The sequence below is a fragment of the Triturus cristatus genome, chromosome 4_1, assembly GCF_964204655.1.
Source record: "Triturus cristatus chromosome 4_1, aTriCri1.1, whole genome shotgun sequence".
In the NCBI taxonomy this organism is placed as follows: domain Eukaryota; kingdom Metazoa; phylum Chordata; class Amphibia; order Caudata; family Salamandridae; genus Triturus; species Triturus cristatus.
The window spans coordinates 227860510-227884604 of NC_140585.1; the positions used below are offsets into that span (position 1 = coordinate 227860510).

At 43.6% G+C, this 24095-nt stretch overlaps 1 protein-coding gene across 3 annotated transcripts in view; it reads right to left on the bottom strand.

Annotated features, from left to right (window-relative positions):
- Positions 1 to 24095, bottom strand: part of BRAF (B-Raf proto-oncogene, serine/threonine kinase) — an 803995-nt gene that overhangs the window by 437805 nt on the left and 342095 nt on the right. For all 3 annotated transcript variants that reach the window (XM_085651927.1, XM_085651928.1, XM_085651929.1), the window contains exon 9: positions 22658 to 22697. In XM_085651927.1, the coding sequence (XP_085508053.1) occupies positions 22658 to 22697 (40 nt within the window). The remainder of the gene's footprint in view (positions 1 to 22657; positions 22698 to 24095) is intronic.

The window sequence follows — 24095 nt, forward strand, 5'->3', positions numbered from 1 at the left end:
TTTTCTTTTGCAGGACAGTCACGCATCAGGGTTACCTTGAATGGTTTGTGATACATCTTCCAAACTGAAACGGAACACAAAAGGTTTTTAGATTCCTTGGATCACGGCTGGAATGGATACCCACTCCAGAGGGAGTCTACCCATGTAAAATAACAAATTAATATTTAGCTGTCTTGCAGATATGGTTATGTTGGAATACTGACTCTTCTACAGCCAACTAAAGTTTCAGATCAATGATGTCTATGTTAGGCTGTTTCCTATGTATTTCCAGGTTGAGTGGCAGTTGATAATCATAGTTGCTTATGGATTCACTATATTGTATTCCATTTTATCAGAGTACAAAGTGAAGCACAATGTCAGTATTTTAGTACAATAAGTAAAAACCTAGATACTTACTATCAGGTACTTAGGTGAGGTTCTTCAGAACTGTTTATAATACCTTTTGTGAGTTGTCTCAACTTTAGGGTTGTTCATAAAGAGGTTTTTGAAATATATTTCTAAGATTATCCCCTTAGCTGTACTTCACAGCACTGCAGGTATATATTGTTCTCTGATGGAGCCTTATCTACTTCTTTCCCCATGTCATTAAATTATATAAAAGGGGGAGGGTAAAAGGTACGATTCAGAAAGGTGGGTTTTGTTCTTCTTGTTCTGTTTTCTTGATCGTGTTTTTTAAATGATACTCCCAGCTCACTCTAAACAACCAATTTCCTTTTCTCTTTTGATGTTACTTAATCTTCTTTCTTTATTTACCTACTGATTTTTCCTTTTGGTTCTTTTTTATATCATTGCTTATCGTATGGGGATGCATAATTATATTGCATTTGCAGTTTAAGTGCGATAACAGCATATTGTGTGTCTCTGTTCTATGCGAAGGACAAAATATTTTTCTTTATGAAGAAAATTCCGCAAAAGTCCGATCATTATATCCTTAAATACAAAGGTCTTAAATCACCCAGTTGTAAAGGCCCAACATTATGCATCAGATGTGTAGATTAAAAGGTACTATTATCCTTTTACCAGAATGCAAAATTAAACAGAAAGCTCTCTACCTACATTCTAAGTGGCTGAGAGATCTACTATGCTCTCCTGGCAACGGTGAAGAAAAAAATGTGATAATTTTAATATCTAGAAAAGCAAACATATCTGTACTATCTCATTCCACAGACACAAGGAGCAGATGGATAATTTCATAATTCCACTAAGAGGGTGAAGATATTTATGTAATCAACATACACACTTCGAATGGGGATGAGCCCAAATTTTAGTCTGATCTGGCTCAGGATATAAGCTTTATCTCGGTCAATGCGAAGATAATTCCAAGGGGCGAACTTTAATTTACCTATGGACTGTGCTCTGTACAAATTTTCTTAATGTAAATATTAACCTCCTAAATTCCACAAGAAAATTGTTAACTATGCCATAGATTTATTTAAAAGATGCCTTGAGACTACAGCACCCAGGTATGCTGAATAACACATTTTTTCCTGACACACAATTTATATTTCAGGCAATTATTTCCAATCTTTAACTGATACCTCCAAACAAACTAAACATATTTTCGATCATTCTTGCATAACATTGGCCCGATCATGTGTCTCCTTATCTAGACCACAAAACCTATTGAGACCTAATGATGATTTTAAAAGACCAGGTCTACTTGAAAAGAATACAAGATGATATAGATAATTCCCTCCAAGAAAATGGCAGAAGATACCACTCCCCTCTCCCATTGGAAAGCCTTAAAAGTGACGATTAGTGGTTAGCTAAATAATATAAGATAACAAATCAATACAAAAACAAATAAAACACTGCCTCTCCTAGAAAAAGAAATTAAACTATTAGAATTTTGACACAGGGAATCAAAAGACTCACATATTCTACAGGATCTCAATAATAACAAAATGACTTTAAGGGAACTGTGACGACAACACAAGGTATGTGGATTGATAGACAAAAATGTATTAGACTATATGAAGCTAACAAAGCTAGTAAGATGTTGGCATCATATCTAAAATGTAAACAAACTAAAAGGTTATTTCTGCAAAGTTGAGAGAGGAAATACACAAATTCTGATCGGATAGTGAAAATGTTGAAGTCATTCTACAAGCGATTATATGATAATACTAAATTAAGTAGACCTCCACGCATGCTCCAGATATCCTTTTTTTTTGCAACACCATTATCACCATTACAATTAGTACATGAGGAATTATCAATCATCTATTATACATACAGAAAATAAAAGGGGACCTTCACAGTATATAAACATTAAGTCCATTGGCTAGAAAGAATAACGTGTTACAGGTAGGTCTATGGAACACAAGATTACCCTATCTACTTAAACAAAATCCTGCTGTTGTTTAAAAGCAGGCGGGAAACCATCCTTACAAAAATAGCATAAAAAAGAAAGGTGATCAAGCAGTCATTGAAGATCGATTCTCAGCCCGTTCTTCCTTCCATCTATAAATTGGTGGCCAGATACGCCTGCCAAGCTTTCTCCCAATTCTGCCCTTTCTCTCATAAATTCCCTTTTCCCTTTTAAAAATGGAAAGCAGCCTAGCAAGCCATTGCTGGAATGTCGGGGCCATTTTATCAAGCCAGGCAGAGGCAATACAAATTCTCATCACTGCCATGGCCAGGAAAAGGAAATAATGAGACTGATCTTGCGTATTCCTACTATTAATCCCCAGAAGCATTAGTTCAGGTGTTAACGCCAGCTTTAAGTTCAGGCTTTGGTCCAGGAATTTTTCAATTTCCTTCGCTAATGTTTCGAGTTGTGGGCAGCTTAGGAACATATTAATTATATCAGCGCCGTTGCTATTAAAGTGGGGGCATCTAATCCCTTCCTGTCCCCCTCCACGGCATAATCTTCGCCGGAGTATAATTCAATGAGAATATTGTTTTGAAATGCTGGGCTTGCAGCCCTGCTGAACACAAAATAGTCTGTCCTAAGTCTAAGGACTCAAGGAATCCCTCTTGGTCTATACTAAGTTTGTCTGCCCATTTCTTCCCATGCTTCTCTGGGTCGTCCTGCTTCAGAAGAGATAGTTCTGCATAAATTCTCCTAATAAGACATTTCTCATCGTCCCTTAAAACCTCAGTTGTTTTGACTTCTTTGAAGCCAGTCAGTCCACCTTTTTTACTTCCCAAAAAACTCCGGACGTAAAGATATTTTAATAAGTTTCTTTTTTCGAGTCCAAATTTATCCTGAATGTCTCCAAATGCTCGAATTCCCTCTGGCCCTATGGGATCGCCTACCTTCCGTAACCCGTGCCCCTCCCACTCTAACACTGCGCTATCCGAGAAAACACCCGGAAACATAGGATTTCTATGCAACTGAGTGTAGAAATTGATGATGCCTAAGCCAGTTTTTTTTATTTTTCATAAATGGTGCCCAAATCTTAAATGCTGCCACCAATGTTTTAAATCTTGGTCTTTTATAGTAACTAGGTTCACTATATTTCAGTAACCAATTCCACGCATCCTTCCCTAGTAGTAGCTTATAAACATCTGGGGAACTGGTTTCAATCCATTGATCTTCAACAATCCCGCCTACTAACCCCTGCATATATTGAAAAGAAGCAGCCCAATAGTACATTCTAAGGTCTGGGACCGCCCAGCCTCCCCTCTCCCTTGGTAGCGTCATATACCTTAGGGTTCTCCTTGTTTTCCCCTGTGCCCAGATAGACCTATTCAACATGTTTTCCAGCATTGAAAACCATTGTTTCTCAATTTCTAGTGGGACAGCCCTAAAAAGGTAGATCACTTTGGGCAGGAAAACCATCTTAATCACATTACACCGTCCAACCACAGACAGGTGGAAGTTATGAATTCTGTACAAATCTTTTTTAGCCTTTTGGATTACTGGGGCCATATTTCTTTCTACCAGCTGTCCCAGGTCAGGCGTGATGCAAATGCCTAAATATATTGCAGCGTCAGTTACCCGGGAGTCTTCTAGTTCTACCTTCCTGTTCTTTACTATTTGAGTCTTCTGTCGATTAAGTGCATACACAGAAATCAAGCAAAAGGCTTGGGCTTCTTTCTTGATTGCGGCTAAAGCAGTATGATGATCGTGACCGCAGCAATGTCATCTGCGTAGGCCAGGATTTTTGTTTCTAGCCCATGAAATCTAATTGGCCTGATTACATTATTGACCTCCATCTTCCGAATCAGAGGGTCAATGTATAGGGCGAACAGCAGGGGTGAACACGGACAGCCCTGCCTGGTGCCCCGTGTGATTGATAACTGTGCTGTATTCCCCCCGTTCAGTCTCAGCCAGGCTACCAGTGCTTTATACAGAACCTGTACTGCACTGAGGAAGGAGTTCCCGAAACCATACCATTTCATAACCGTCCACAGATAGTCCCAGGAGACCCTATAAAATGCTTTTTCAGCATCCAGGAGTATCTGGGCCATAGGATCTCCCAAGACTTCAGCTGCATCAAACAAAGTTATAAACCTACAAGTATGATCTGTTGTGCCCCTCCCAGGTATAAACCCATGCTGGCATGGATGGATCACTTTCCCAATAATATAGTTTAAGTGAGTCGCCAAGACCTTAGACAGTATTTTCGCATCACTGTTCATTAACGTGATCGGTCTATAAGAGCCTGGGTCTCTAGGTGTTTTGCCCTTTTTTAGAAATATAGTGATAACTGTCTCAGCCCAGAATTCAGGAACAGAGTTCCCTTGCTGAGCTTGACGAACAGTGTCCACTAGATCCGGCCCTATTTTATTAAGAAATGTTTTATAGAACTCCAGTGGAATCTGGTCTGGTCCTACTGCCTTGACAGACGGATGACTGCTAAGTGCGCTATAGATCTCCTCCATGGTCAGTAAAGTTTCAAGTGACTCCGCATCTTCAGGGGTTATGCGCTGTATGGGTATATCACTCAGATACTCTAAGATCTGGCTCTTTTTCCCTCGCTGTTCCTTGCAGTACAAATGTTTATAGTATTACCGAAATTCTTCCCAAATCCCCGGTGAGCCCCTAATCAAATTTCCACTAGCATCTAAAACTTCGAGGATCTCTCTTGCTCTTTTATCTCAATCGTGCTGCCAAGACGTGGCCCACCCGCTCACTGAGCTCATAACATAGCTCCCTCCTACCAAGGAATCTTTCAGCTGCCTTGGCTGCAGTGATGTCCTCTATCTCTAGCGACAATTTAAGCTGTATGTTATCCGGTGAAGTGCCCAACACCAAGGCAGCTGAGAGTTCCTCTTCTACCTCCAATTAAGGTTTTATAGAGCGTTTTTTCTCGTTGTGCTTTTTTCTTTTGCCGATCCAGACTGACACTAAGTGGCTCCCCCTAACCCCAGCTTTAAACGTGTCCCAAACAACCCCAGAGCTTGTGCTCTTCCAATTAATATCCCAGAACCCCTTAATCTACTCATTCATATGCGCTACATACTCTTGATCCTTTAAAAGCCTTCTTTCCAATGTCCAAACACGCTCTGATCTTCCTCCCCCTGTTAAAGTTACTGTTAGTGTGAAGGGGTTATGCTCCGAGGATGCTTCTCTATTTTGCACCTTGATATTAATTGGTGGGAGACAAAGAAGTAATCTAGTTGAACGTACTTACCGGGTCCGCCGGTCTTAGATGCGACCGCACATCTGTTAGTCAGTTATGCTGCACTAGATTAGTGAGAGCCTTAAAGACCTTTCTCTTTCGTCCCTGATATTTATCGCCAGTTTCGCCCCCAAAGTCCTCCCAAGCAATTAATATGAAATATCGCAGCACAATAGTGCAAGCCCTGTGTCCAAGAATTCTAAAAGCTCAGGTCATCTGCGGTCGAGCCATAAACTGAACAAATAGTAAAAGTGACACCTTGAAACATACATTCAACCAAAACCCAATGACCCCACCTGTTCGATTGGTTTCTCTTGAAAAATATATCCCTTCGCCGTGAGAGAATGGCAACTTCTCTTGCTCTAGCCCCCTGCTTAGTATTGACAATAAGTTTATACCCCAGTTGTTCCAAAATAATCCCTCTAGTGCCCTCTATGTGAGTCTCCTGGAGACATATAATATCAGCCCTAAGAGTTTAAGACTATTGCAGCTCTTTGTCTCTTGCCCTGGTCATTTAAGCCACAAATATTCATTGAAATAATTTGAATACTCATTAACTACATGAACGCAGTTTGCCATCCATGATAATACCTTTAATATGTCTTTGAGGTCCTACACCAATTATTTTATAAATCAACCTGCTCTCTTTAGTTTCCCCATTTATCAAGGTATTCCTCAAGTGTTGTGCTGCCCCTCTAGTACCTCCCTGTTCCCACCGTCCACTAAAGTCAGTTCTAGAAAGTTATGCCGCTCTTGTGTGCAAGAAGTCTCTACCTAGAGTGCCCCCCCCCCCCCGTGAGAAAGCGGTGCAGATCCAGATCCAGTCCTTCCTTTAGCTTCTTTCATCTCCTGCACGTACTCCTGTGCCTTAATTTCAGAGGTAAACATTTGCATCCTTCCATTCAAAAGGACTTTAAGCCGAGCAGGGTATAGGAGGTATGCTTCACAACCAGTCCCCTGAAAGGGAGTTATCATTTGTCGGAACTTCCATCTCTTTCAACCGTGATATGGCAAAAGTCCGGCCGAGCGAAGAAAGTGTGCCCCTCAAATGTGCGCTTTGCATCCAGCCTTGCTCTGTCCATTATGGCCTGTCGTAGAAGAAAGTTGCCTATAACAATTAGGACTGCCCTGGGCTGCAGTTCTCTCTTCCACTTGAGTTACCCTTTCGGCAATGTCGGTGCATAGTTTGTTCACCTTCCGAAGGGACCCCTGCAATTTCTTAGTGGCTTGATGTGCCCTGCGGCTCTCCTGCCTGGCCTCACCCTGCATCTGTTTCAAGGTGGAATACACAAGATCAAGTGATGGTGGGACTACAGGTTCATTAGCGGAGCTCACAAAATTAGCAGGCCCCCCCTTGGGCTAAGGCTTGTGCCTCTTCATCATCATAGACCCGAGTGCTGATTTTTGTTTTATTCCTGCGTTTCTGGGTCAGAGTCTTACTGCGTCACCCCTCTTGAGCGATGGAAGAGTCCCGTGAATCAGTTTCATCAGCAGAATTGCCCTAGCTTGAAACAGAAATGTCTGTGTCATCGGTAAGGAAAAAAAACTTCTGGAGATCCCAAAACAGGCTTAGACCATAGTGATACCAAGTTTTTACCCGCGCCCCCTCCCCCCGAAGACAAAGTTAGTTCAGGGACATCTGGTATTGTTATTAATGAGTTGTCTTTACCTTTTTCATTAAGCTCCGTCCCGAGCAGAGAGCCTGCTAGTTCAACCAAGCCTTTCCCATTTGCAGATGCAGTCACTGGTGGCACCTCGATTAGCAGCCTCCTCTCTGCAGCAGCCCCTGCTCCAGTCCGGGCTGCTGCAGCAACATTGTATCCCCGGAAGACGGAGATGGAGCTAATCCTATTTTATCAGCAGCCTCCATTATCCTGGATTATATCGCATTTGAAGTATTCATTACACTGCCAGCCGAAGCCAGCGAAACGGCCTCAGCAACAGACGGCTGACGAGAGGCGCCCTCCGCATTAGCAATTTGCGGCTTATTACGCCCGTTCAAACCTCCATCTCGCCCTTTACATCCTCGGTCTTTGGGGAATTTGTGCCACGCCGAGGTTGGGTTCAGCCACGTCCCGCTGCGGCTCACGTCCCACTGCGGCTCACGTCCCGCTGCGGCTCCTGCGGTGACTGTCTCCCTCAGGGGCTCCTTCAGCTTGTTGGTCTTTGGACCATTCGTCCCTCCCTGGATCGAGTGCCTCTGGCGTACACCGCCCACAGTGTGAAATCCCAGCTGCGCCTCAACTGCAGAAGTCAGCCCTCTCAGTCTGCGTCTGAGGCCGCTATCGCACCACCACAAGATCAACCGAATAACAAGGTAAGTGTGTATCAGCATGCCGTTCGTTTAGCATTTCTCGGGGTGAGAAATCAGTAGCGGCTCTCACAGCAGTCAGCCGTCGGCAATCTTGCTCCACCGAATAACACATGCTCCAGATTTACAGACAATTAGACATTCCTTCTATTTCAGAAGACCAAAACAAACTTAACTCACCCATTACTATTGTTAAAGTGAAGTCATTAACACATTGAAAATAAACTAACCTGCAGGACCAGAGGGCTATACCGCTAAATTTTAAAAATATTTTAGCCCAATTTACAAGTCCAGCTAGTAAATCTTTTTCAATATTTTGCACAAACTTGGGTAGTTGAGGGGACTCCAACAGAAATAGTTATAGTAGTTCTTCAAAAGAGGGAAAGGATCTTACCTGACCAAAAAAATATAGACCAATCTCATTGATCAATAGTGATTGCAAAATCTATGAGAAAATACCTGAAATCAGAGTGGAGGCCTTACTACCCAATTTTATACACTCCAATTAGGTAGGATTTATCAAACATCATCTCTCTAATGATAATGCTAGATTATTCCCCACATTATGGAAAAGGCGCATTTATTTTATTTATGTTTTATTTTCCAGAGTTTTATATAGCGCGAACTTGACCTGAATCGCGTATCAGAGCGCTTTACATAGCACCGGTTGCATTACATGAGGACACTTTTTTTTTTTTTTTTTTGTTAGGCACGGGGAGATTAAGTGATTTGCCCCGAATCACAGGATGTTCAGAGTCATTGCTGAGACTCAAACCCAGGTCCCCAGATTCAAGGTCAACCGCCCTAAGCCAACTCCTCTGCCCATTTAGCTAGCATGCCAACTGTGGCCATTGACCTCGATGCTAAAATGGCTTTTGATGGGTTGTATTGAACAAAGGGCAAACTTACAAAGTTTTAGCTAGGTCCGAACTTTATTCGTATGGAAATGGCCCTCTACAATAATCCATCTGCAGGAGTCAGTCTGAATAGTACTATCTATGAGGCATCACATCTAAGACAAAGTACGAGAAAAGGTGGTCGATTACCACATGCGTTGTTTTTGTTAGTTATAGAACCCTTGCTTCACATGATTAGGGCAAACAAAAATATCACTGGGATCCCATTGGATACCATCATGATCAAAGTGGCAGTCAATGCAAATGATATCCTAGTCTTTACTGTATAGGCGGAACAATATATTGCAGCTCTATACCAAACTACAGCAACTTACTAACACTACTCTAGCTATACTTTGAACAGAGAAAAATCAGAGGTCACAGCAGTAAACACATTGAGAAGAAGGGAACTATTAGGAGACTGAGGACTAGCCTGGCAAACTATGTATATATAATATCTTGGGCTGGAGTTTAACGAAAAGCTGGTTTTAAGCAAAATTATAAATCTCGTAGAGAGCTGGTACTCCAAATTCTTAAGCTGGCGGGGCACAATTGAGACTGATGTTCACCAGAATGGTTAATTATGTATTGTGTATGATCCTAGAGATACTGTCAGCTGATTTCTTTTCCCAACTTGATAATGTACTGAATTTCTTCCTGTGGGATAGGAAACGTTCAAGAATTTCTCTGAAAAAGCCAAGATATCCAAAGGAATAATGAGGTGAAAAACCAGAAAACTTTAAAGAATATCAGTTGGCTTTCCTTTTCAAAGAAGGTTTAAGATGGTAGACCAACCCCGATTCTTGCCACCCCACTTGGTTAGATGTACAGTAAGCAATCTTGTTAAACGCATCCCTCATATCATAAATGACATCCACATGTTACAATCCCCCGCTCCAACACTATTCTCCGTGATACCAAACAGGTGGTATTAATAATCAATTCAATGATGGACACACAACTAAAATCCTCTTTTTGTCACAAAAAACATATCAAAATACATGTGCCAAGAATTTATTGAGACAAAGGGACAGCAAAAGTCATTTTTATGGTGGGACAATTTGGTACAACAACGAAACCGCTAACTTTTGCTAATATACAAGAGAAATTCCATTTAGAGAATATCAAATTCTATTGTTTTTAAAAACGCAAGCCAGCCTATTATAACTAGGGGAAATACATTTGAATCAAAGCCCTCATACATTACCTTGTCTTCCAATCTAAGTAAACTTGGCCATGATGTGTTTAGAGCATACTCGATATGTCTAACAGTTACAAACCTAGTTTGGGCAACTCAATCAGAATGGGAATTGGAAGCACACCAGCACACCTCAGTCCTTAAATGGTCCTGCAATTTGTTTTTACCTTTTAAACATAAAATTACTCCCTCACTGGCATAAAAAAATACTGCTTACTATAATATAAGAATGATATAATAACAAACTTTGTAAAGCACACGGTTACACCTGGAAGAGAGTAACAAGAATCAAGCGAGGTGGGGAGTTAATAAGTATTACGGAACAGCCAGGTCTTCAGTTTGCTTCTGAACGGTGTCTCTGAGGGCAACGCTCTCAGTTCATAAGGGGGATAGTTCCACATCTTAGTGGCCAGGAAGGAGAAAGATCGAGCACCCAGTCTGGCTTTCGTTATCCTAGGTATTCTGGCTAGTTTAGCATTGGATGATCTAAGATCATGACCAGGTATGCCCTGTCCAGACTTGATAGGGAAGGGAGGATGGGGTGGGGGGAGGGGGGGAATAGGAGAACTCTATAATGACATCTATTTGTGCTTCACTGAGGCCCTCGCCTCTCCCTCAGACCCCTATCAGGCCTTATATTTCTCTTTGAAGGTCCTACCCACCGAAAGTTTTGTCGGAGTAGTCACCTACCGGCCTCCTGGACCCAGAGCATTGTTCAATCAGGATTTCAGTAATCAAATAGAGCCCTATCTGGTAAGATCTAATTTCACTCTCTTGGGTGATTTTAACTTTCATTTGGAGAAAACTCTGTGTACTGGAACGCAGGTTTTCTTGGAAACTATGGACTCTTGTGGTCTTCCACAGCTGGTGAGGAGCCCCACTCATACGGCAGGACACATTTTGGATGGGATCTTCTCTAAGATCCTAGGACAGTGGTAAATGATCCTATCCCACTCTCCTGGTCTGATCATTATGCCATCCCATTCCTTCTGCAAATTGCAGTATCTCACCTAGAACCTAATTTTAAGAACAGGGTGGAGATGAAGAGAAACTTTAGCCGCATAAATAAGGAGGACCTTCTCAATAAGGAATACGCTACTTACCAGTATGCATCTGTTCTTGGCATGTAGAGCTGCAGATCTATACACTGTGCATAGATCGCCATCTGGTGTTGGGCCCGGATGTTTGCAGTTTGTTTTTCCTCTTGGACAATGTTTGGAAGTCACGAGTTCGGTGACTCCTACTTCGGTCCGTACTGCGCATGGGCTTCGGCTCCATCCTCAGATTGTTTTTCGCCAGCAGGGAAAAGATGGAGCGTAGTGATAATAGTAAAGAAACCCATGTGTGTTGTATCTAAATAAGATAGACTGGAACGGATACAGGTAGCCGGGGAGGCGGGTGGGCGTGTATAGATCTGCAGCTCTACATGTCAAGAACAGATGCATACTGGTAAGTAGCATATTCCGTTCGAGGCATATGAGCTGCAGATTATACACTGTGTATAGTTTATATAGCAGTACCCAACCCTAGCGGCGACCACCGGTATCCGTTGCAGTGGTTTGAAACAGTGTCTTTAGTACAGCCTGGCCCACACTAGCTTGTTGTTTGGAGTGCACGTCTACACAGTAATGTTTTGTGAAGGTGTGCGGTGTTGACCATGTGACTGCTTTGCAGATGTCATCTAAGGGTATGTTCCCTAGAAAAGCCATAGAAGCCCCTATCTTTCTTGTAGAGTGGGCTTTAGGTGGAACAGATAATATTCTTTTTTTATTTTTTTATTTTTTTAAAACCTTTATTTTAGAGTTTTTGTGCGAACATACAGATAATGTTCTTTTTGCTTTGTGATAGCAAATTTGTATGCACTTTACAATCCACCTAGCTATCCCTGATTTTGAGATGGGGTTGCCTTTATGCGGTGGGGAGGAGACAAACAGCTGTTTAGTCTTTCTGAAAGGTTGCGTTCTTTGTATGTAGTAAAGTAAAGCCCTTTTCACATCAAGTGTATGTAGAGCCCTTTCCGCAACAGATTGAGGTTGCGAGAAAAAACCCGGTAATTCCACCGATTGATTGAGATGGAAGGGGGAAATGACCTTAGGCAGAAATTTTGGATTTGTGCGAAGTATCACCTTGCTGTGATGCATCTGTAGAAAGGGTTCTTGTATAGTGAACGCTTGTAATTCACTAACCCTTCTAAGGGAAGTGATAGCTACGAGGAAAGCTGTCTTCCAAGTAAGGAACTGTAGCTCGCATTTATGCATTGGTTCGAAAGGCGGACCCATTAGCCTTGTAAGAACTACGTTTAGATTCCACACAGGTGAGGGTGCTGCCCTGGGCGGATTAATCTTTTAAGGCCTTCCATGAAGGCTTTAATAGCAGGCACTCTAAAAAGTGATAAATGCTGTCTGTTTTGCAGGTAAGCAGCAATTGCTGCTAGGTGTAGACGGATGGATGAATATGCCAGGTTACACCTTTGAAGATGGAGCAGGTAGCATATGATGTGCTGTATGGATACATCTAAAGGGTCGATTGTATTGTTACGGCAGTAAACAACAAATCTCTTCCACTTTGCGGCATAGCATGCTCGAGTGGTAGGACGTCTGGCTTCCCTGATAATGTTCATGCAGTCAGGGGGAAGGTTAAGGTATCCAAATTCTAGGATTTCAGGAGCCAGATCGCCAGGTTAAGCTGAGCTGGGTCCGGGTGCCTGATTTCTCCATGGTTCTGGGTTAGAAGGCATGGGGACAGGTGCAGTTTTTGGTGTGGTACCACTGAGAGCTGTAGTAGTGTGGTGTACCACGGCTGCCTGGCCCATGTTGGAGCTACCAGAATGAGTGTGAGGGAGTGCTGTTGTAGCTTCCTTACCACTAATGGAATTAGCGGTAGAGGTGGAAAGGCGTATGCAAATTTGCCTGACCAGTTCATCCATATCGCATTGCCTTTGGACAATGGGTGTGGGTATCAGGCGGCGAAACTTGGGCATTTTTTGTTTTCGTGGGTGGCGAAGAGGTCTATCTGAGGATGCCCCCACTTGTGGAAGAATGGGTGAAGAACTTGTGGATGCAGTTCCCATTCGTGTATTTGCTGCGTTTGTCTGCTGAGCAGATCTGCCATGGTGTTTTGTATACCTGGGACGTGTTGTGCCAGGAGAAAAATTCTTTGTGGGATTGCCCATCTCCATATGCTCTGTGCTAACCGAGAGAGCTGGGGAGAGTGTGTCCCCCCCTGTTTTTGAATATAATACATTGCAGTCATATTGTCTGTGCGAATGAGGACTGCTTTGGCTGGGATTTGTTTCTGAAAAGATTTCAGGGCTAGAAAGATCGCCAATAACTCCAGATGGTTGATGTGGAGTAATTTTTGTTGTGGCGTCCATACACCTTGCACTGTGAGGTGTAATAGGTGCGCTCCCCAGCCGGAGAGCGATGCGTCCGTCGTTAGAATCACCTGAGGAACCGGGTCCAGGAACGGTCGCCCTTTGGAAAGGTTTGTGGTGTTCCACCACTGCAGAGAGCGATGGGTGCGACCGTCCACCAACACCAGATCCGTCAGTTGTCCCTGGGCCTGGTTGCACTGGTGTGCTAGGCACTCTTGGAGTGGACGCATGTGGAGTCTTGCATGAGGCACTATGAAGATGCAAGATGCCATCATCCCTATTACCTTCATAAACACTCTTGCGGGGAGAGAGTGCTGAAGAATGAATCTTTGGCGCAAGGCTTGTATGCTTGCGATTCTGGCTGAATTGGGATAGGCTATAGCTTTTGAGGTGTCTATAGTGACCCCGAGGTATTGCTTCGTGTGAGACGGTATCAGCTGGGACTTTTGGTGGTTTACCGTGAAGCCTAGCTGGTGAAGTAGTTGGATGGTAGTGTTTGTATGTTGCACACACTGGTTGTAGGACGCGGCTTTTATTAGCCAGTCGTCCAAGTAAGGGAAGACGTGAATGTGTTGTCTTCTGAGGTGTGCCGCCACTACTGCTAGGCATTTGGTAAACACTCTTGGTGCGGTTGTGACCCCGAAGGGGAGAACCTTGAACTGATAATGTTGGCCGTCCACCACAAATCTGAGGTACTTTCTGTGAGCAGGGTGTATTGGAATATGAAAGTATGCGTCTTTCAAGTCCAGTGTAGTGAGTAAGTCGTCCTGGCAGAGGAGTGGGAGGACCTGTTGGAGAGTTACCATGTGAAAATGGTCTGAATGGATGTATGCATTTAGAGGCCGGAGGTCTAGAATGGGCCGTAGGGTCTCGTCTCTCTTTGGTATCAGAAAGTACAGAGAGTAGACCCCTAAATTTTGCTGATTGATGGGGACCTGCTCTATAGCCTGTTTTTGCAGGAGGGAGATTACCTCTTGTTTGAGCAGTGTGGTATGTTCTTGTGACATTGTCCGGTGCCTGGGTGGAATATTTGGGGGGGTAGATGTTAGTTTGAGACAGTACCCTGACCGTATAATTTGGGTCACCCATTTGTCTGATGTTATGGTCTCCCAGGTTTGAAAGAAGTCTTATAGTCTGGCCCCGACCGGAGTGGAATGATCTAGGGGGAGCGGGGGAAAGTCATTGTGTGGGCGGTGTGGCAGAACGGGCGGTGTTGGTTTTGCCCCTGCCTTTATTATTGTTCCCTCTATATCCACCTCTTTGATAGCCCTTTGTGAAGGTAGTCTGAGGAGGGGACTTGTAGGACGTGGAGGCGTTATCGGTAGAGTAACCCCTGCCAGCGCCTCGAAAGGAGGAACGGCGAAAGGAGCATCTAGGAGTGTGGGATTGTAATGCTCCCATAGACTTCGCCGTATCTGTATCCTTCTTCATTTTTTCCAGGGCTTCGTCTACTTTTGGGCCAAATAAGTGGTGTTGGTCAAAAGGGTGGTTCAATATAGATGCTTGGACCTCCGGCTTAAATCCTGAGATTCTGAGCCAGGCGTGGCGGCGAAGCAGAACACTGGTGTTTATAGCCCTGGAAGCTGTGTCTGCTGCGTCAAGGGCACATTTAATAGAGGTGTTGGTAATAATCTTTCCCTCTTGTATCAGTTCATGAGCCTTATTTTTATATTTCTCTGGGAGATGTTGCATGAGAGCTTCCAGCTCATCGTAGTGCGCTCTGTCGTACCGCGCCAGCAGCGCTTGCGATGCGCCACATATAGGCAGCTTGCGAGGCAGTGCGTTTGCCCGACGCATCTAAGAGCTTGGACTCCTTATCGGGTGGTGGAGCCTCACCCGATGACTGAGAATTGGATCGCTTCCTAGCTGTGGATACCACTAATGAGTCCAGGGGTGCAGGTCCTTTAATATAGGCCGGATCTGTGGGGGCTGCCTTATATTTCTTCTCTATTCTGGGGTTTAAGACCCTAGCCCTGACGGGGTCTTTGAAAACCTCTGCCGCATGTTGTCACCCCTTTAAGCATGGGTAATATGGCAGTGGATTAATCTGCTATGTCAAAAGTGTCAAGTAGGAAGTCTTCCTCAACTGGATCACTGTGTAACTCCACCCCATGATAATGTGCCGCCCGTTGTAATAAGTGGTGGAACCCCAGGGAGTCCCCTGGTGGAGATGGCCTGGATGGATAAAGATCATCCTGAGGCACATCTGGGACGTCTGGATTATGATAATCCTCCCATGGGTCTGGTGTGCCCGGAGGAGTGGGGTCCTGTGGGGCATCTGTTGGATCATAGTATGGATCCCCTTGGTCATCAGGGTCTGGAGACGGGTTTGGAGAGCGATGAGGCAAGGGTGGAGAAGGTGGAGGCGGAGATGGGGGAGGTGGAGGAGGTGGAGGAGGTGGGGGAGGTGGAGGTGGTGGGGAGGGTACTCTGAAGGGGGATGTGGCAGAGTCCTTCCGTTTTGGCGGTGGAGGAGGAGCTGGCTTGTCTAAATGTCTTTTCTTGGAAGACAAAGTCAAATGTCCAGTCTTTGGATCCTTTGTTAAAGTCTTTTGACGAGGATCTGGCGTGAATAGCTCCTCCGGCACCGATTTCTCTATCGGTGCCGATGTTTTCGGAACCGACGGCTTCGTTGGTTTATCCGTGCCATGCTTTTTCGGGGCCTCCGATTTTTTGTTCGGTGCCGAGGCAGGCTTCGGCACGGGAGCATCGGTGCCGGGGGATTTATTTTTGGTTGGCACCGAGAGGCCAGGTTTTGACACCGATGGCTTCGGAACGGAGCTTGGTGTAGTTTTCTTCGGCGCCGAAGGGTGTTTTTCGGCGCTGCTAGTAGGCTGGCTCGAGCCCGAGGGAGACTTATGATGCCTCTTCACCAGGCCCGAAGGTGGGGTGATGGAAGCGGTGTGCTTGGTTTTTCCTAGGCCCGGAGGCGAAGGTGTAACCGGAGTCTCTTTCGGTATGGGCGCGGGAGTGGGAGGGGGTAGAGTACTCACGACCCTCTGCGCCGGTGTGATCTCCTCCACGTCGGAGTCGTCGGCCTCGGAAGCGCTGACGACATCGTCCTCCTGTTCGGTGTGCTGCTGCCCCGAAGCTCCGGTGTCTTCTCCGAAGATGTCAGGTGGAGCCGAGGTCGATGAGTGCGCCATGGTGCGTCGAGCTCGTCGATCCCGAATAGTCTTTTTCGATCGAAAAGACTTACAAGCGGGGCAGTCTCGGGCCTCGTGTTCGGGAGAGAGGCAGAGGTTGCACACCTGATGTAGATCGGTGTGGGGAAATTTAGACCCACATTTTGGGCACTTCTTGAAGGGAGTCCTTTCCATCGGCCGAGACCGGAGTCGAGATAGGCCCGAAGGCCGCTGCCTGGAATCGAGGAAGTGCCGAAGAGAGAGATGAAGAAAGTGATTTTCTCTGAAGAATCTCGATGGACGAGGATTTTCCGTCAAAGGTCGAACTGGAAAGGTTCGAAGCCGGAGCACGAAGTATTACATCCGAGCCCGATGGCGGAAAAAAACAATCTGAGGATGGAGCCGAAGCCCATGCGCAGTACGGACCGAAGGAGGAGTCAACGAACTCGTGACTTCCAAACATTGTCCAAGAAGAAAAACAAACTGCAAACATCCGGGCCCAACACCAGATGGCGATCTATGCACAGTGTATAGTCTGCAGCTCATATGCCTCGAACACTTAGCTATTATTGCTGCCTCCCTTACTTGGATGTTAACTCAATCTATGACGATTTTTCCAACTGGCTTTCGGCGGCCTTGGGGTCTCTTGCCCCCCTTAAGGAGCACTATGTGGCCAGAAAACGTCCTTCGGCCCCCTGGTTCTCTGAATGGCTGAGAAAGCTTAGACAGGTATGCCGACACCAGGAAAGGAAATGGCGCCGGGATCTTACCTCAGTCGAAAGGGATCTGCACAAACTTATATTGAGGGAATATAAGCTAGCTATTAATGAGGAAAAGGTCTTTTATTATTCTAAGATGACAGAATCCATAAAATACCCGAGGGATCTTTTCACTGTGATTAATACCCTCCTAGCCCCCACGGCAACTGCGAACACCAAGGTTTCCCAGGATTTGTGTGATAAAACGGCTTGTTTTTTTTATGCCAAAATTAAGGACATATACTCCTCCTTGGAGATGTCCAATGCTGGAGGATGAAAGTTAGATCTTCCATCGGATCCTCTGGTAGCTCCTCTGAAGGACTGCCGCTTGTGCTCCTTTCCTCCTATACTTCAAGAGGACACTGAGTGGATGTTAAGTGGAAATAGGTCTGGTTCCCCCCTGGAGCCCTTTTGCCTGAAAATGTTGAAACTGGGAATGGAGGCTATTGCCCCACCTTTGACTCCAATCCTTAATGCTGTCATTACCTCTGGCCAGTATCCCACCGCGTGGAAAACTGCAGTTGTTAAACCTCTCTTAAAGAAGCCTTCTCTGGAACCTGCAGAAATAAAGAACTACCGGCCTATTTCCCTGTTGCCTGTCCCAGCAAAAATCTTGGAGAAACATCTGAGCAAGCAGCTAAGATCTGCCAGCAAGAATCTGGTGACAGTTCCTAGGTTCAGGAAATCCAGATGGGGAGGGTGGGGGGTGGGGGGATTGTGGAATTCCCTCCCTCCTTCAATTTCGGCTCTGGAAATGCATTCCTCGTTCCATAAGGCCTTGAAGACCTGGCTCTTCACCAGCTTGAATCCGTAAGCCCTTTTACCTATGGACATCTCTGATCCCTTTCCACTGCGCCTTGATGCCCTTGGGTTAAGTTTGCGCTTTATAAAGCTTGTATTCATTCATTCATTCAGGGGTGTAAGGTTGTATCATAGAAAGCAGGTATTTTGGGCCTTGCTTGTGGAGGATGCGGCAGCAGAAACACATGGCTTTAAACGTAATTCTTTGGGAGACTGGGAGCCAATGCACCTGGCTGCGAGAAGATCTTTTGGGAAGAGTGAGCACAAGTCTAGCTGCTGCATTTTGGACTCTCTTAAGCCAGTTGAGACTCCCCTTCGTAGCTCCGGGATACAGGACATTTCTATAGTCCAGTTGGGAGGTAATAAGAGTGTGAACAATGGATTTGCGAGACTTAGTTAGAATTAAGTCTGGCCTGCTATGTTTCTAATCTGATCTTCGAAAGAGAGTTTGGATTCAAACTAGACTCCAAAATATTTCACTTTCTGTTTGGGTTCCGGAGGCTGGCCCAGGAGACTGGCCACCAAGCAAAGATTGCTACTATCAGGAGTTCTGTTTTATTCACATTTAATTTGAAACAGCTGTCGGTCATCCACGTGGCGACGTCTAAAACAATCTGTTGAAATTATGTTAGGTTCCGAGAGATTAACAATAAGTTGAGTGTCGTTTGCGTACGACACCACATGAACTTTGTATTTGTTAATGGTATCTGCTAGCGGTCGAATATAGATATTAAAGGAGGTGGGACTCAAGATTGAAGGAACTCCTTGAGCTGAGACAAGAGTCTCAGAGACACAAGGCTTTTGAGTGACCTAAAAGGTTTGATCCTGGAGGAAGGACTTGAAACATTTAAACGCCTTATCGCCTGTCCCACATTCTTGAAACCTATGGATAAGGATACAGTGGGACAAGGTGTTGAAGGCAGCACTTAGGTCCAGTAATATTACGGCAGAAGACTGACCTTTGTCCGCATTCTGTCTGAGAACTTCCTCCGACAAGAGAAGAGCCAACTCAGTGGCATAATGATCCCTAAAATCAGCCTGAGAAGAATGAAGCACTGCTTTGGAGTCAATAAAGGTTGTCAGAAGATTGTTCATGTGTCTCTCTAGAATTTTAGCCCAAAAAGGTAGTAAAGGTAGTAAAGAAATAGGTCGACGGTTCTCTAAAATGGAGGGATCCAGCGTAAGAATTTTCTGAATGAGAAGTACCATAGCATGTTTCCATTGCTTTGGTACTAAGCATAGATATATAGATTTAGTAATCAGTTTAGATAGATGGGGGAGAATAGCAGTGAAGCCCAGGCATAGAATTTTGGGCAGGCCGGGTCAAGGGGAGAACCTGACTTGATGGTCAAAAAGAGGTTGTTAAGTTCATCCAGGTAGGGGATGTCAAAACTGATTATATCACCACAATGTTCACAGATCTCTGGATAGTCTTCCTTATGTGCTGTCGAAGGGAAGGCGTCATAAATCTTAGTGACTTTTGCAGAGAAAAAGGAGGCTATGTTATTTACAATTTTCTGTAGAAGGAGTGGAATTAGTTTATACTCGTTCCAGAGAGGATAAAGATTTAAGTATGGAACATAGTTCTTTAGTTGGTTTGCTAGCTGAATTGATTTTCAGGGCATAATATTCTTTGCATAAAGCTCTAAGCTTATGGTATTGTTTCAGAGCTTCTTAAGTAGAGAGTGGCTAACAGTGTTATAATCTTTCCTCCATTTGCGTTCAAGGCATTTGCAATGTTTTTTGGTCGCTGCTGGCTGTTCATTATACCAGGGTGCAAAAGGAGAAGGTCTAAGGTGGCGTTTGGATGAACGGGGTGTTATGCTGTCAATGGCTCTAGTTAGCCAGGAATCAAAGTAGTGAGCCGTGAGATTAAGATTATAGTCCTCCTCTATGTCAGGGTTGGTTCCCATCAAGTCGGCACATAGATAGGACATACTAGATGCCAAAAAGGTTACAAAAGCTTAATCTTCACAAGTATAATACCACAACTAGAGATCCAGGTGACATGCTATTTACCTGTTCAAAATTATATACATTTTGGGCATTGATTTTCGCTTTATAAAGGAAGTCCTACAGATTACCCCTTCTAGAAACTTCCAATGACTGTTGACCGCACCCACTAATTCCAATATACTAAATAACGATGATATCTTTCTTTTGGATTTGTTCCCCATATTGGGTTGTGATATTATTTTCTCTTATTAGAAAGATTTCTCTAAGTTCTTGATTTAAAAAATGGAAGAAATGGCATTTCGTTTTCAGAGAAGCACAGTCCTATCACAATCTCCCTGAAATTAAATATAAATGAAATACCAGCATTTGTAAAGCAAACAGCTACGTCCGGAGAGGTGTCCCGGCGATGAGGGCTGTCAGGAAGATTAAGCGAGCTATTGCCCAGAATCACAAGGTGCTGGGCTAACCTGCCGCCGGCACCAGGAATCGAACCGTGAGCCCCTGTGTTCCGGAGTCAGCCGACCTGGCTGCTGCACCACACCTCTTCCCCTGAACACCCCGACTTGCACCATATGGACAAAAAAATACCCTTATTTTGCTTAGAGATAATCGTAATTACTTGAGGTATATTGTTTTACACTGATTGGGCCTCTTTGTATGACTTTATGGTTTCATCTTTGACTGTTGATTTTAAATTAATTTACTGGTCATAATGGGCATATACAAACAATATGCAATGTACATATTGTAATGAGCTCTCCTTATTGATTCCATTGTCTCTTCTCTGCGCATAGTCTTCTTTCTTCTATGGAATTTGTGATGTTCAGTCAATTGGAGGCTTTGCTTTAAGAGACACCTATGTTCTATGTAATTATGTTGTATAGAATAATAAAGATATTGAAATGAAAAATTGTCCCAATCCACCTGTAGCTGCAAAGAGATCCCAGGCAAGAACAATAGTGTCCTCTTGAGGAGCCGGTTTAGTGATGGGTCCCCAACCCGCAGAAGCCTGGTTGTGCTATTTTAAATGATAACACACTTGAAGAGGTGGACGACCACTCATGAGGTAGTAAATACCTTGGAGAGCTTCCCCAAAACACAGAAACCAAGTACCAGGCAGACAGGGAAGCCCCTAAGACTGTGCGGCCTCTGTGTATGACAATCAGTCAGTTGATGGATTGAGCCAGTGGCCCCACAAAAGGTCTGGCAGAGTATGGTCAAATCAAAGATAAAAAACATACTGATCAAGTAAAACTGCATTAAAAAGTGATGAAAAATATAGAAAGTATTGGGGTTTCTAGAGGCTTGTGAGACCAAAAGGAACGCCTGTATTGTTCTTTCAGGGCTGTAAGATGCTGCCTAGAGTAGTGGTTAATCCCTGCAGGCCCCTGCACAGATGGAAAGTTTTGATTTGCAACACTCCCAGAAGCAGAATCTGTGGGCTGAGTATTTGATAAGGCCTTGTAGTAGTGGACCATATCTGTTATTGGTATTGATTGGTGCTAGATAACCAGGAGTAAAAATAAGGGTGCTAATTCTGTGATTTTTTTCCATTGTGAAAAGCAATGTCAAAGCCAATTGTTTTGGCCTATTTAGTGTGAATGGCAAATGTTTCTGTTTGGTAAAGTCATAGGCGGCTAGATGTTACTGATTGTATATATTCACTGCCAAAGGAATTAGGCCTGATATTATCATTATGAACATCTTTTGTGAAGTTTGCAGGCCTAATTTGTTTATAGTATAAATCCTTGAATGTTTTGCTATAGGCACATACGGGGGATATTCCTGTTCTGGGGGTACAGGACTCACCAATGGATAAAAGTACCTCAAAATTGACTGGTCTAGTTTAGATTAAGGATGCTAGTGCTAAGCTGTGAACTTTCCTGAGGGCTTGTGATTTGCACCATAGGTAGCTTTGGAGGTCCCTTTAGGAGGGGTTCCGATTGGTATTTCCAACTCTCATTTTTTAAATATTTGTAATTTTGTGTGTAAAGCTTGTATGTAAATAAATTCCCTTTGGGAAACAAGGAATGAAAATGCACTGCCAGTCAGACTTGGATTGCTGTAATTCATTACCGAGATGCAAAAGCTACAACATACTTGGTCTCCAATTTGTGTGATCACAATAAGGAGGACCCAAATCAGCATAAGTGAAAGACATCAGTTGACATAACTAGGGCCCGCTAACTTCTGATTGCCCTGGGATCACCTGTGATTTCTCAAAATGATAAATGTATTTACCTGTTCAAAATATGCTTTGGTACCACACACTAGGGTATGAAGGGCTATATTAATACAACTACTACTAACTTCAGGTAATATTAAAAACTATTAAGTCTGAAAATGGTATTGTTACAAACAAAATATGGTAATCCCTGGTGACTATAATATCATAATAATTGACAATATTGACCTTTGTGCTTGAGAGAAACTATGTACACAAATGCCAGTTTACATGAGTGCAAGTATAATAGCACAAATAAATGTGCACATTAGAGCATGGATGTGCTTATTACTGTGTCACTAAGTATTCTACACATTAATTCTTCTTTTCTATGGCATGTCATGGTCCTCATAGAAAAATTAGCACTATACATGTTCTTTTAATATAGAGAAACATGCACTTATTTGCAAGTGAAAAGAACAGGTTGGACAATGCAACTTACCTCCCTCGCTCCGCTGGAGTCCTTGGTCTCTTATTAAGTCCTGAAACCATACATAAGCATGAAATGTATCAGTGTTGGTGAGCAAACTGTATTCATTAGTAGATATGAAAGAAAAAAAAATCTTGGCAGAAGTGCATTAAAGTAAAAATGTTCAGCTAATTAATAACAGACCATACATTCCAAATAATTTGTGGAAACCTGGCAATGATACCAGCAGAGATTTATCACGAATGGCATTCATTAAGGTCATACAGTTAAATTAATGCAATATAGAGTGTGGAAGAAATATTTAAACTCATCAGTTCTATAGCAGGCAATAATTGTATCATAGTTCTCACTCAGAATGGCTGTGGTAATATAACCAGTACCTTGAACATTTCTAGTGCTATGCAACTACTGTCTAAAGGACAACAAAGATAGAATATTCTTTACCATATGAAGGATACTGTGATTTTTTTGTTTTATTTAAGTCACCCCTCCAGACAGCTTTTATCTATTGTGGACAATACCAAAACACACAGTGGGATTTGGGTCATCCCACTGCTTTCCAATAGTTGTCATTCTTGTCACTCTCATATTCTTGTTTCCAATTTGTTAACTTTCCTTCCTCTTCCTCTGAAGCATAGCTCATTTACAATCCTTTTGATTGGATGACTTCCACTGTTTCATTTCACACATTCGGGGAGCTAACTTTTCTTTTTCTTCCATGGTAGCGCAGTGTTTTCTTCCTCCACACCAGCTTATTCGATGCTCCCATACCTCTTCCTGTCTGATGGCTTTTTCTTGGTTCTTATTTATTTATTTTTTAGGTTGAGCCTAGGTATCGCGCATGCGCTGTCTGCAAGACCTGCTGTATTCCATAAAGGACTTTGCTCCTGCATGCTCCCTCCCTATTGGTGCAGTGTCACTCTTCTTTGCTGCTTTCTAAATGGTTGATGCAGCCATATGTCACTTCGGTTTTTTCAGGAAGCAGCAAATACAGTTTTCCTATGCTTCCATGGTTCATGGGTTGTTGAGGAGAACTCTTGTTTTACAACTGTTTCAACCCAGGATGCTGAGATGTATCTTGTAATATGGCGGCCGTGCATTTTCTTTTAATTCTGCATGGCTAAATAATTATGCTGCCTTGGTGTGACACCACGGGATCCCTCTACCTGCACCAAGCCGGTCCAAGAGTGACAACTTCTTCTGGAGCCGTTTTGCTTTCCATACATGGTATTTCCTTTATTGGCGCAGCGCTACCTGTTCAGAGCTTTCTTTTAGGCATAACAAGTATTTCAGGTGACAGTACGTTACATGATGGGGTATTGTACCATAACTGCTCCCTCGGGACCTGAATGCATAGTGGGAGCGCATAAGCAAGCTTTGCCAAATATACCAAGTAAACTGCAGTTTTACAAAGATACAAATAGAACAGAAATACATAAGACTATATGAG